This window comes from Boleophthalmus pectinirostris, unplaced genomic scaffold (genome assembly GCF_026225935.1).
Source record: "Boleophthalmus pectinirostris isolate CB_2022bp ecotype Guang Dong unplaced genomic scaffold, ASM2622593v1 HiC_scaffold_22, whole genome shotgun sequence".
Classification (NCBI taxonomy): Eukaryota; Metazoa; Chordata; class Actinopteri; order Gobiiformes; family Gobiidae; genus Boleophthalmus; species Boleophthalmus pectinirostris.
The window spans coordinates 19,840,602-19,853,831 of record NW_026571190.1 but is presented as its reverse complement, the minus strand read 5'-3'; the positions used below and the strand labels follow the sequence as shown (position 1 = coordinate 19,853,831).

The 13,230-nt window shown below is 41.0% G+C and overlaps 5 protein-coding genes and 1 pseudogene across 7 annotated transcripts; 3 read left to right on the top strand and 3 right to left on the bottom strand.

Moving 5' to 3' along the window:
• Positions 1-286: 286 nt before the first annotated feature.
• Positions 287-2,041, bottom strand: LOC129410342 (peroxiredoxin-1-like). The gene is given in 6 exon segments (XM_055158263.1): positions 287-633; positions 969-1,099; positions 1,219-1,341; positions 1,711-1,864; positions 1,935-1,986; positions 1,988-2,041. Coding segments are annotated over 6 exon segments (597 nt in total). The 3' UTR covers positions 287-550.
• A 761-nt stretch (positions 2,042-2,802) lies between these two features.
• On the top strand, positions 2,803-4,294 carry LOC129410343 (protein Wiz-like). Its single transcript, XM_055158264.1, has 2 exons — positions 2,803-3,484; positions 3,683-4,294. Exons 1-2 carry the CDS (start codon positions 3,472-3,474, stop codon positions 4,129-4,131), a joined length of 462 nt encoding a protein of 153 aa, XP_055014239.1. The 5' UTR covers positions 2,803-3,471; the 3' UTR covers positions 4,132-4,294.
• A 130-nt stretch (positions 4,295-4,424) lies between these two features.
• On the top strand, positions 4,425-5,405 carry LOC129410381 (protein Wiz-like). Its single transcript, XM_055158450.1, has 2 exons — positions 4,425-5,120; positions 5,227-5,405. The coding sequence occupies exons 1-2, from the start codon at positions 4,565-4,567 to the stop codon at positions 5,403-5,405; spliced, it is 735 nt and encodes a 244-aa protein (XP_055014425.1). The 5' UTR covers positions 4,425-4,564.
• A 67-nt stretch (positions 5,406-5,472) lies between these two features.
• On the bottom strand, positions 5,473-7,457 carry LOC129410275 (protein Wiz-like). 3 transcript variants are annotated; one of them, XM_055157932.1, is made up of 4 exons: positions 7,353-7,457; positions 7,045-7,155; positions 5,720-6,422; positions 5,473-5,613 (listed from the first exon to the last, which is right to left on the bottom strand). In XM_055157932.1, the coding sequence occupies exons 1-3, from the start codon at positions 7,363-7,365 to the stop codon at positions 5,959-5,961; spliced, it is 588 nt and encodes a 195-aa protein (XP_055013907.1). In that variant the 5' UTR covers positions 7,366-7,457; the 3' UTR covers positions 5,473-5,613; positions 5,720-5,958. The 3 variants fall into 3 exon arrangements, with proteins under 3 accessions (XP_055013907.1, XP_055013906.1, XP_055013905.1); XM_055157931.1 differs by having other exon boundaries at positions 6,712-7,155; positions 7,353-7,443; XM_055157930.1 differs by lacking the exon at positions 7,353-7,457 and having other exon boundaries at positions 6,712-7,346.
• A 431-nt stretch (positions 7,458-7,888) lies between these two features.
• Positions 7,889-10,543, top strand: LOC129410277 (peroxiredoxin-1-like). The gene is given in 7 exon segments (XM_055157933.1): positions 7,889-8,028; positions 8,782-8,907; positions 8,978-8,994; positions 8,996-9,132; positions 9,505-9,627; positions 9,747-9,877; positions 10,209-10,543. Coding segments are annotated over 6 exon segments (597 nt in total). The 5' UTR covers positions 7,889-8,028; positions 8,782-8,801; the 3' UTR covers positions 10,292-10,543.
• Positions 10,544-11,420: 877 nt separating this feature from the next.
• LOC129410276 (transcription factor JunB-like) lies at positions 11,421-12,788 on the bottom strand (annotated as a pseudogene).
• Between the last annotated feature and the right edge of the window lie 442 nt (positions 12,789-13,230).

Sequence of the window (13,230 nt, the reverse complement as noted above, 5' to 3'; positions counted from 1 at the left end):
TGAGCAAGGTTCTACTCAGCAGCGTTTGGCTATTGTGCTGCGTAAAAGGCATACAATAAGTCTAGTATCAGGAAAGTCTTAAATTCAAAGCAATCTGAGACAAATTAAAGCTAGTGCTACTAAAAGAGACAAGCGCATCCAACTTATATCGATAATTTCCCTTGTGGATCAATAAACTTCGTCTAAGTCACTGAAAACATTGGGAAATGTATCTGCTGCATCTGCTGTCAGAATGGGATCGACCAGCACATTTCTCCAAAAATGTTTGTGTAGTACGTTCAATAAGTTAAAACAGCAGTTGGATTTTTTGATTAAGCATTTTCTTTTTATTTAAGATGGTTACATTAGTCATTAGAAAGAACAAATATTGATCATTTCTTTTGTAAAACAACAACTACCATTCAGTGCTTTAGACTATGAGGTCGGCCCAATCATTCTACACTGGACAAGAAAAAACATTTAACCCCATGTGTGTGAACATAAATGGACGCAACTGCTAGGAATCATTTGCGGCAAGTGCTGTTGGGAAACCAGAGGCAGAGGTTTGTTTTTACTGCTTGGAGAAGTAAGCTTGGCTCTTTCCAACTTCTGGGATGATTGTATCACTGCCAGGTTTCCAGCCAGCAGGGCAGACTGTGAAGCACAATAAAAATAACTTACAATGAGCTTCAGAGGAGGGACCTTTAACATAATACAGGTCTAAGGGGACAAAGTACATAGGGTAATAGCCAGTAGGGTAAACTACTGCTGCAAGGCCACTCTCTCCCAGATAAAGAAATAACACTACCATAAAAATACTACAGCAAGTGAAGTCCTATTTCTCTATTGGTTCTTAGCAAACCTTTTGAGCAAATATAATTCTGTAAATATTTTTTATGTGTGGCTGAAGACATTAACACCAAAAAAGGACACAATTGCATTTAGAAATAGTCGGTACCAAATATTAAAAGTCCATATTTTTGACTCACCTTCTCCATGCTTATCGGTGTACTGAAAGGCCTGTACCAGACGCAGGGTTTCATCCACAGAGCGACCCACGGGCAAGTCATTGATGGTGATCTGTCTCAGAATGCCTTTATCATCAATAATGAACAGCCCCCTGAAAAATCATAGGAAGTTAAAATAAAAAAAACAATGCCTTACTCTTAGTGTCATTTGTGTAATCTCTCATGGTTTAACTCAAGAGAAACAACCATTAATTTTTGTCCGTGGTCTTACCTGTAGGAAATGCCGTCCTCCTCCTTGAGCACACCATAGTCTCTGGAAATGGATTTGGTAAGGTCTGCAAGAAGAGGGATTTTCATTTTACCCAGGCCTCCTTGTTTCCTTGGAGTGTTAGTCCTGTAACAATAAAAAAAAACAACAACATAGTTAGTATAATGCAGCAAAATTTATATATATATTTTTTTTTAACTTAATCCGTTCTTGAGAGCCAAATGTCCTTATCAAAACAATACAGAAACGCTCTGAGATACTGATAAATCAAATTGGGGAGTGGCTAGTTTGCTTTGCTTTAACTGCTCAGTAACAGCTACCATATGAAAATACAAAATTATACTCATGATTGTTTGATAAATTGTTCATTTGTTTATTGTATGGTTGTGAATCATTAAAATACTACATCTCTCTTCCTAATTGTGCAGTTGTTTATTTTCCAATGTAAAAAAAAAAAAAAGGCAAACTGTCTCTTGAAGCATGTATGACACGTACCAGGCAAGGTGAGAGAAGTGGGAGTCAACAGAAGCACCAATAACTTCACAGTTGTTTTGACGGAACTCATCTGCTCGGTCACTGAAAGCCACGATCTCAGTGGGACAAACAAAGGTGAAGTCCAGAGGGTAGAAAAAGAGCACCACGTATTTTCCTGAGGATAAAGAAAAGGTTTGTCAAACCCATATAAACTGAAATGATGAGAAAGACTGCACGCATCATACCTTTGTAATCTGACAACTTTATCTCTTTGAAGGATCCATCCATGTATAGTGCTTGTGACCTGAAAGTTGGGGGCAGCCTGGCCGATCTTAGCGTTTCCAGAAGCCATGGTGCTGGTGGTGGAAATAACTGGGAAAAGGCGGTACTTGTTATCTGACAGATCCTTATGTTGTTGACCGCAAGATAAAGAGACGCTGGGTGGAGCTTGATTAACTCGTTTTTCTGACAGACTAAGCCCCCACGGACAGTTACCACTAAAGTTAAAAAAAAAAAAACACTAACATTTCAAAGGCTAGATTTTCCACGCGTCCGTGTTTGCAGCTTCAGTTGAGCAAACCAGCTCGAGTCACATGCAAGTCATGGTCACTCAGCAAGAAACAATGCCGTTTAAGAGGCTTATGCGTGCACTGTTTTAAGCATATATGAAAGAGCTACTCACGATAAATACAACAATTTAATGTACCTTTTCAATTGTATTAAGTTGAATCCAGTTTACTTAAGTTGTTGCATTTTACCCACTGTACTGCACTTTTGTACAGTTCACATCAGCTCATTGTAGTCAAAAGCCGTCTTGCCTAAACAAATTTGTCTTGCAAGCTCTGTGTAGTTGGGGTAATTATTGGATCAAAAATGCCAGTAGACGAAGATAGGCCAGAGTAGTTTAGCCAGAAGAGAAATGAAGCTTTGGCTTTGTGACAATTCAGGCCCATTACCAGAAGAACAAGTGTCCCGCACAGCTCTGCTAGCTTTAAGTTAGCTTTGAACAATACACATGTGCATTTTTTTTCTTCGAATATTTTAAAATTGTGAACATAAGGAAAACCAAATTGGAGTTGCAGCCGTTGAACAGCTAAAGAAAACGCAAACATTTAAACTCACCTGTTTTTGAAGTAATGCCGTGTAAAAACGTTGGAGAGTGTAGAGTCTGGAGTAAGAGAACAGTAGAGAAGGGGCGGCCAAATTATGAGCAAGGCAAGGAGGCGTGACTGCAGCGATCACCGGAACTTAACTTAACAGCACTTTTCACAATAAAACATGTTATAGATATTATCTTTCTTTTTCAATTAAAATCTAAATAATTGAACATGTGACTCCACAATATGAGATTAAATAGTATATATCCATGGTGCATTGTGGATCTGGTATCTTTAAAGTTATTTTTTATGAAACTGTAAAATTGATCTGTTTTAATTTGAAAAGCGTATTTACCCACACATCCGCAGAAAAAATATTTTTCACCAAAGCAGTTTCGTGGAGCTTGCTCGTACTTAAATCTAACCCAGGGACGTAAAAAATATGGGAAGAAACAATAATAGAACAATGATTAAGAGAGTATGCTAAATCTTTGAGTTGACTGCTATAGCAGACTTAAATAGATCGTTGTTCCGGGTAAATGTTGCCAATGCTAACCCGTGGAACAAAACAAAAGGTCGAGAGAAAAAGCTGAGCAAAGGCCATCTGGTTTCGCAGTATTTTATGAATCGTAGGCTTTATTTTAATACAAGAAACCTTTTTAAACCTGCAGCATAAGTGCCAGCCATGGATTCGCAAGGTAAGAATCGTTGTGCACACTGAGAGATGTGATTTAAAACCTCATCTTATTATCATTTCATCTAAATGTAAGTCATACCCATTCGTTTTATTTATATCACGGAGCCAGCTAATCATCTTTTCTGTTGCTATCACTTTCTGTTAAGTTATTGTGAAAGTTTTGTTATTACATTGATGTCTCATGTGAACTGGCCCACAGCACCTGCTCAGCTCATCGTTTGTGAAGTGTGTGGCTCATTCTTTGACTCCCGACGGGGGCTCGCCAACCATGCCAGGGGGCACCTTCGCCAGCTCGGTGTATCTGAACCTGGTGCTGCTCCCATAGACCTTCTAAACCGGCTTATAGCAGAGAGAGATGGGGAATTTCCGAGTTTCAAAACACACTCAAGTTTTTCTGGGTTCAGCCCTAACCACCAAACATCACATCAGGATGCCAGTCCAGTATGTGCGGATGAGGGCACCATGTACAACGCAGGGCATAGAGTCTCGACAACCCCCCAAAGCACTTCTCTTCTGCCATTATCGTCATCGGCACTTAAGATGCTTGAGTCTAGATTAAGTGACTCTGGAAACTCTTCTACCTTAGAAACCTTAACCAAGCCACTATGGGCTCCACTGGCAACAGACGCTCCTATCACTTTAGGTTAGTCTGATCACTGGGGAGCTGTGTTAAATGTAACATCTAAAGGAGTTGAAGTTTAATGAAATTACATGCAGGTTAAAACTGGCTCAGTACTACATAGACATTTATTAAGGTGTGAACATCTTATTTACATCACAACAATTTAAATAAGTCCTCGTTTTATGTATGTACGGGTTTTTATAACTTTTTAAGATTAACACATTGCACAGTTTTGTTTATTTTGAGGGCAAATATTCTCTTGTCATCTTTGCTAATTTGTCTTTTGTCCTTTCTTCATTTTACATTGTCAGACACACTACTGAGGAACTCCACGTTTGTCATCTTTGTGGTTGCTGGTGTGAAACTCGCAAAGGCCTGTCAAGTCACGCCCGATCCCACCTTCGACAGTTGGGGATCCCAGACGGCGATGGCAACCCTATTGAGACCCTTTATCAACTGATGGAGGAGGAAGATCTCAAACCGGTCAACTGTGAAACAACTCCGGCTCTCCAGTCCAGCCCTTTGACCAAAGCCACCAAACGCCCGGCTGAAGTCTCCTCGCCAATGATGTCTACGCCAAACAAACAGCCAAAAAAGGGAAATTTTTATTGCGTTTTGTGTGGAGAGACATTTGAAAACCACAAAGGCCTGGCCATTCACTCACGCTATCATTTGCGACACTTTGGGGTGGATGACTTACTTGGGAAGGAGTCCTCAATTGAAGCTATCCAGGAGTTGATTGAGAGTGGTGTGTTGAAACCTCTTCCTAAAACTAACTCCCCAACACCAACTTCTCCAGTTCAGCCTCTGTCCCCAATTTCATCCAAGTTTTCCCCAATTTCATCCAAGTCTCCCTCAACAGCAAAAGGTGCACCAAAGGCTAAAAAAGGCTTTCGATTTGCAGTGGATCCATTTTTTAGAAAACCAAAGCCAGAAAACACAGAAAGAAGTATCTCAGATGTACAGATGGTTGGCAGAAACTCTCCTCTACCTGCTACAAAAATCTTTATTGCTGGTAAGTCTGGACTTTTTTCCAGAAAAGTTGTATCTTAAATGTATGCTTAAATTAGCTGTATTTTTACTCTAATAATGTATCATTTGTTGTTTCTTTTTTCTTTTAGATTCAGAAAAACCACCAACAATCCCTTGTGATTACTGCAGCCAGTTGTTTGACACGCGTAAAGCCCTTTCTTGTCACGTTCGTTGTCATTTAAGGGAGCTGGGAGTCGCGTTGCCTCTTAACACTTCTCCAATTGAACTTCTCAAAGAAATCATGATTCACAACAGCCAAATGAACTAGGTTAGGGAAAATGAGGAAGGGAATTAAAAACATACTGGAGGGGAAAGGCGTGAAATTATTTCTTTGAGAAGTTCAATTGGAGAAGTGTTAAGAGGCAACGCGACTCCCAGCTCCCTTAAATGACAACGAACGTGACAAGAAAGGGCTTTACGCGTGTCAAACAACTGGCTGCAGTAATCACAAGGGATTGTTGGTGGTTTTTCTGAATCTAAAAGAAAAAAGAAACAACAAATGATACATTATTAGAGTAAAAATACAGCTAATTTAAGCATACATTTAAGATACAACTTTTCTGGAAAAAAGTCCAGACTTACCAGCAATAAAGATTTTTGTAGCAGGTAGAGGAGAGTTTCTGCCAACCATCTGTACATCTGAGATACTTCTTTCTGTGTTTTCTGGCTTTGGTTTTCTAAAAAATGGATCCACTGCAAATCGAAAGCCTTTTTTAGCCTTTGGTGCACCTTTTGCTGTTGAGGGAGACTTGGATGAAATTGGGGAAAACTTGGATGAAATTGGGGACAGAGGCTGAACTGGAGAAGTTGGTGTTGGGGAGTTAGTTTTTAGGAAGAGGTTTCAACACACCACTCTCAATCAACTCCTGGATAGCTTCAATTGAGGACTCCTTCCCAAGTAAGTCATCCACCCCAAAGTGTCGCAAATGATAGCGTGAGTGAATGGCCAGGCCTTTGTGGTTTTCAAATGTCTCTCCACACAAAACGCAATAAAAATTTCCTTTTTTTGGCTGTTTGTTTGGCGTAGACATCATTGGCGAGGAGACTTCAGCCGGGCGTTTGGTGGCTTTGGTCAAAGGGCTGGACTGGAGAGCCGGAGTTGTTTCACAGTTGACCGGTTTGAGATCTTCCTCCTCCATCAGTTGATAAAGGGTCTCAATAGGGTTGCCATCGCCGTCTGGGATCCCCAACTGTCGAAGGTGGGATCGGGCGTGACTTGACAGGCCTTTGCGAGTTTCACACCAGCAACCACAAAGATGACAAACGTGGAGTTCCTCAGTAGTGTCTGACAATGTAAAATGAAGAAAGGACAAAAGACAAATTAGCAAAGATGACAAGAGAATATTTTGCCCTCAAAATAAACAAACTGTGCAATGTGTTAATCTTAAAAAGTTATAAAACCCGTACATACATAAAACGAGGACTTATTTAAATTGTTGTGATGTAAATAAGATGTTCACACCTTAATAAATGTCTATGTAGTACTGAGCCAGTTTTAACCTGCATGTAATTTCATTAAACTTCAACTCCTTTAGATGTTACATTTAACACAGCTCCCCAGTGATCAGACTAACCTAAAGTGATAGGAGCGTCTGTTGCCAGTGGAGCCCATAGTGGCTTGGTTAAGGTTTCTAAGGTAGAAGAGTTTCCAGAGTCACTTAATCTAGACTCAAGCATCTTAAGTGCCGATGACGATAATGGCAGAAGAGAAGTGCTTTGGGGGGTTGTCGAGACTCTATGCCCTGCGTTGTACATGGTGCCCTCATCCGCACATACTGGACTGGCATCCTGATGTGATGTTTGGTGGTTAGGGCTGAACCCAGAAAAACTTGAGTGTGTTTTGAAACTCGGAAATTCCCCATCTCTCTCTGCTATAAGCCGGTTTAGAAGGTCTATGGGAGCAGCACCAGGTTCAGATACACCGAGCTGGCGAAGGTGCCCCCTGGCATGGTTGGCGAGCCCCCGTCGGGAGTCAAAGAATGAGCCACACACTTCACAAACGATGAGCTGAGCAGGTGCTGTGGGCCAGTTCACATGAGACATCAATGTAATAACAAAACTTTCACAATAACTTAACAGAAAGTGATAGCAACAGAAAAGATGATTAGCTGGCTCCGTGATATAAATAAAACGAATGGGTATGACTTACATTTAGATGAAATGATAATAAGATGAGGTTTAAATCACATCTCTCAGTGTGCACAACGATTCTTACCTTGCGAATCCATGGCTGGCACTTATGCTGCAGGTTTAAAAAAGGTTTCTTGTATTAAAATAAAGCCTACGATTCATAAAATACTGCGAAACCAGATGGCCTTTGCTCAGCTTTTTTCTCTCGACCTTTTGTTTTGTTCCACGGGTTAGCATTGGCAACATTTACCCGGAACAACGATCTATTTAAGTCTGCTATAGCAGTCAACTCAAAGATTTAGCATACTCTCTTAATCATTGTTCTATTATTGTTTCTTCCCATATTTTTTTACGTCCCTGGGTTAGATTTAAGTACGAGCAAGCTCCACGAAACTGCTTTGGTGAAAAATATTTTTTCTGCGGATGTGTGGGTAAATACGCTTTTCAAATTAAAACAGATCAATTTTACAGTTTCATAAAAAATAACTTTAAAGATACCAGATCCACAATGCACCATGGATATATACTATTTAATCTCATATTGTGGAGTCACATGTTCAATTATTTAGATTTTAATTGAAAAAGAAAGATAATATCTATAACATGTTTTATTGTGAAAAGTGCTGTTAAGTTAAGTTCCGGTGATCGCTGCAGTCACGCCTCCTTGCCTTGCTCATAATTTGGCCGCCCCTTCTCTACTGTTCTCTGACTCCAGACTCTACACTCTCCAACGTTTTTACACGGCATTACTTCAAAAACAGGTGAGTTTAAATGTTTGCGTTTTCTTTAGCTGTTCAACGGCTGCAACTCCAATTTGGTTTTCCTTATGTTCACAATTTAAAATATTCGAAGAAAAAAAATGCACATGTGTATTGTTCAAAGCTAACTTAAAGCTAGCAGAGCTGTGCGGACACTTGTTCTTCTGGTAATGGGCCTGAATTGTCACAAAGCCAAAGCTTCATTTCTCTTCTGGCTAAACTACTCTGGCCTATCTTCGTCTACTGGCATTTTTGATCCAATAATTACCCCCAACTACACAGAGCTTGCAAGACAAATTTGTTTAGGCAAGACGGCTTTTGACTACAATGAGCTGATGTGAACTGTACAAAAGTGCAGTACAGTGGGTAAAATGCAACAACTTAAGTAAACTGGATTCAACTTAATACAATTGAAAAGGTACATTAAATTGTTGTATTTATCGTGAGTAGCTCTTTCATATATGCTTAAAACAGTGCACGCATAAGCCTCTTAAACGGCATTGTTTCTTGCTGAGTGACCATGACTTGCATGTGACTCGAGCTGGTTTGCTCAACTGAAGCTGCAAACACGGACGCGTGGAAAATCTAGCCTTTGAAATGTTAGTGTTTTTTTTTTTTTTTTTAACTTTAGTGGTAACTGTCCGTGGGGGCTTAGTCTGTCAGAAAAACGAGTTAATCAAGCTCCACCCAGCGTCTCTTTATCTTGCGGTCAACAACATAAGGATCTGTCAGATAACAAGTACCGCCTTTTCCCAGTTATTTCCACCACCAGCACCATGGCTTCTGGAAACGCTAAGATCGGCCAGGCTGCCCCCAACTTTCAGGTCACAGCACTATACATGGATGGATCCTTCAAAGAGATAAAGTTGTCAGATTACAAAGGTATGATGCGTGCAGTCTTTCTCATCATTTCAGTTTATATGGGTTTGACAAACCTTTTCTTTATCCTCAGGAAAATACGTGGTGCTCTTTTTTCTACCCTCTGGACTTCACCTTTGTTTGTCCCACTGAGATCGTGGCTTTCAGTGACCGAGCAGATGAGTTCCGTCAAAACAACTGTGAAGTTATTGGTGCTTCTGTTGACTCCCACTTCTCTCACCTTGCCTGGTACGTGTCATACATGCTTCAAGAGACAGTTTGCCTTTTTTTTTTTTTTTTACATTGGAAAATAAACAACTGCACAATTAGGAAGAGAGATGTAGTATTTTAATGATTCACAACCATACAATAAACAAATGAACAATTTATCAAACAATCATGAGTATAATTTTGTATTTTCATATGGTAGCTGTTACTGAGCAGTTAAAGCAAAGCAAACTAGCCACTCCCCAATTTGATTTATCAGTATCTCAGAGCGTTTCTGTATTGTTTTGATAAGGACATTTGGCTCTCAAGAACGGATTAAGTTAAAAAAAAATATATATATAAATTTTGCTGCATTATACTAACTATGTTGTTGTTTTTTTTTTATTGTTACAGGACTAACACTCCAAGGAAACAAGGAGGCCTGGGTAAAATGAAAATCCCTCTTCTTGCAGACCTTACCAAATCCATTTCCAGAGACTATGGTGTGCTCAAGGAGGAGGACGGCATTTCCTACAGGTAAGACCACGGACAAAAATTAATGGTTGTTTCTCTTGAGTTAAACCATGAGAGATTACACAAATGACACTAAGAGTAAGGCATTGTTTTTTTTATTTTAACTTCCTATGATTTTTCAGGGGGCTGTTCATTATTGATGATAAAGGCATTCTGAGACAGATCACCATCAATGACTTGCCCGTGGGTCGCTCTGTGGATGAAACCCTGCGTCTGGTACAGGCCTTTCAGTACACCGATAAGCATGGAGAAGGTGAGTCAAAAATATGGACTTTTAATATTTGGTACCGACTATTTCTAAATGCAATTGTGTCCTTGGTGTTAATGTCTTCAGCCACACATAAAAAATATTTACAGAATTATATTTGCTCAAAAGGTTTGCTAAGAACCAATAGAGAAATAGGACTTCACTTGCTGTAGTATTTTTATGGTAGTGTTATTTCTTTATCTGGGAGAGAGTGGCCTTGCAGCAGTAGTTTACCCTACTGGCTATTACCCTATGTACTTTGTCCCCTTAGACCTGTATTATGTTAAAGGTCCCTCCTCTGAAGCTCATTGTAAGTTATTTTTATTGTGCTTCACAGTCTGCCCTGCTGGCTGGAAACCTGGCAGTGATACAATCATCCCAGAAGTTGGAAAGAGCCAAGCTTACTTCTCCAAGCAGTAAAAACAAACCTCTGCCTCTGGTTTCCCAACAGCACTTGCCGCAAATGATTCCTAGCAGTTGCGTCCATTTATGTTCACACACATGGGGTTAAATGTTTTTTCTTGTCCAGTGTAGAATGATTGGGCCGACCTCATAGTCTAAAGCACTGAATGGTAGTTGTTGTTTTACAAAAGAAATGATCAATATTTGTTCTTTCTAATGACTAATGTAACCATCTTAAATAAAAAGAAAATGCTTAATAAAAAAATCCAACTGCTGTTTTAACTTATTGAACGTACTACACATAACATTTTTGGAGAAATGTGCTGGTCCGATCCCAATTCTGACAGCTAGATGGCAGCAGATACATTTCCCAATGTTTTCAAGTTGACTTAGACGAAGTTTATTGATCCACAAGGGAAATTATCGATATAAGTTGGATGCGCTTGTCTCTTTTAGTAGCACTAGCTTTAATTTGTGCTCAGATTTGCTTTGAATTTAAGACTTTCCTGATACTAGACTTATTGTATGCCTTTGACGCAGCACAATAGCCAAACGCTGCTGAGTAGAACCTTGCTCAGCCTTAATGACTTTCTCAATGACAGTGTTGGGGTGACCACATTTTGCGAGTCCAGTATGGTTATGGACTGTCCACACAGGTAATTAAAATAATTACCACTCACTTGCTTTACATGAATTTTAGCCCGTCACAAATTATATTTCAGATCAACTACAAAAAGTTGTTGTGTAACCCCTTTCTGGCCTAACGCGCTTGACTTGTTTTGGGAAAATGAAAGCAACAAGGGAAACTCCCTTCGTTAGAATAATCCACTCATTGACAAACATCTACTTCACACGCGCTGATACGAAAGGGAGAAACGCAGCTTTTCTGACTGGCAATGTAGGAGGGAGTTCCCGGAAATATTTTTTTAGGTGACGTTTACCGGCAAAGTTGACCAAATATGGTACGACGCACGTACGTCAATGGGAAACTGTACTACGCCGGTACGCATCCGACGTCAAACTATTGCCTGTCCCAGTGCCGTAAACTTTTGATGAGAAACGTAGACAAGCCTTATTCGAGAAAATGACATGTGGGGTTATTTTAACCAGCTGATCTAGCCTACAAGATAAAGAACCAAAAACGAGATGGGGTTTCATATTTTAATTTACTTAAATATATACTGTACAAGTAAAAAATACAGGTTTATCAGGATCAACCTAATAAACACAAATAAGTTACATCAAGGATCATCACAAATAAAGTAAAAATGTAAACAAGCAATGACACGACACTTTCAAAAACGCTCAAAAATGCCCTAAGTGTTTTAGTCTTGGATTTTTGGCTGAGGTCCAAGAGCCGCATAGTCCAGTCCAGACAGCAAAGTGCCTGCTGTGTGCCGGCAGTGCAGTTATTGTCCAGTGTTTCTAAAAGTGCATTTCAGTTCTTAATAAGACTTCACTTTTGGTGCCAGCATAAGTTGGCAGCCACTGCTCACGTGCGTCATGACTTTTTGTTTGAGTTGGGCTACCTGCTCGCGCAGCACAGACGCAGTGTTTGACAGTCCAGCGTTGTCCGTTTTCAGGACTTTCACTTTTTCTTCCAGACGAGCAATACGTTCCAGTTTTCGTCTCCGGCATTTGGAGGCTGCCAGTCGGTTCCTCAGACGCTTGCGCTCGGCTTTGATGCGCTCCTGGTTCTCCAAATCAATAGGAGACATCGGAGGAGAGCTGTTGTCGCTACTGTGCATGTCCGGCACTGTCTGGGGCTCCTCTTTCAAGCCACAAAAGCGCTGCGCGTGGAGGGGCTGCTGGAAGTGGTGAGAGCCGTGCGCAGCAGCCTGGGGGTACTGGTGGTGCGGCAGGTAGCTAATGGTCGTGGACGGATAACTAGGGGCAGAGGTCAGGTTGGTGCAACTGTTAAGAGTGGTGTACTCCAGTGGCTCAGGCTGCATTGAGGGACAGGACACGCCGCCGGAGCCCAGAGACACGTTTGGGGGTGCCATCTGGTTCATCTTATGCAGGTCGTCCAGCGCAGCGCCTTCACAAAGCCGTCCGCGAAGCCCTCCTGCTCCTCTGTGATGCCGCGGTTGTAGAGGTACTGCGCGGGCGTAGGTGTTGTAGTGATAACCCCGTTGCTGTTCTGGATGATGAGTCGCTCTAGTTCAGGAGATGCTAGTTTCAGAGAGCCCACGTCCCCCGCCGAATAGAAATCTCCGTGTTGTGTCTTGAAGTTTGAGTTCCGATATGACTCGGAGAAGTTCAAGTTCATATTCTGTTTTAGCAGCTTGTAGTCTGGCAGTGCCGCGCCTGGATGGCCATAAGCAGAAAGAAACGAGTCGTCATAAAATGGTTGTTCCATTATTGTGGACATAATTCAAAATCAGACAGTCAAATACAAGAGAGCGCTGCAATGAGGCTGCTAGACACCGAGCCTTCAGTGTCCCAAATGACTCAATTTCCAAAGTCTCTCAGTTTTAACACACTGAAGAAAACTACCAAAAACAGAGAAAAAACTTCCAAATAGGCTAGTGGAACAGTAATGTACCAAGCGTCGATATATACCTTTAGACTGAGGTAAAGCGGAGTCCAATGATTTAATTCAGCTGTTTTCATTCCACTTGTGAAGCTGACAATTCTCCCTTTAGTTCGTTCCTGCTTGGTAATGAGCCTCTCGTGCGCTCCTCCTCCTCAGTATTTACACGGTGAAGCTCCGAAAGCGCACGAGCCCCGGGCGACAGCGCTGTGATTGGCTCGTTCCTTCACTCTCCCCCGCCTCCCCAGAGTGAATGACGTTGTTGCCAGGAACAAGGAGCGTAAAACAAGACGGGGCCCATTCGCTGTTGAAGAAACTTGCTCAGGTAAAGTCTGTTTCATTCATTTCAGTCCCTCAAGCATAATCTGCACTGTTTTCCTGGACTCAAAATCCTTATATAGCTCTTATTACAACCTATTAAACG

Coding starts and splice junctions, on each gene's coding strand:
- LOC129410381 (XM_055158450.1), top strand. CDS start 4,565: ATGGAGGAGGAAGATCTCAAACCGGTCAACTGTGAAACAACTCCGGCT. Junction 5,121..5,226: donor TACAAAAATCTTTATTGCTG/GTAAGTCTGGAC, acceptor TTTTTCTTTTAG/ATTCAGAAAAACCACCAACA.
- LOC129410275 (XM_055157930.1), bottom strand. CDS start 7,180: ATGTCTCATGTGAACTGGCCCACAGCACCTGCTCAGCTCATCGTTTGT. Junction 6,423..6,711: donor AGACGCTCCTATCACTTTAG/GTTAGTCTGATC, acceptor TTACATTGTCAG/ACACTACTGAGGAACTCCAC.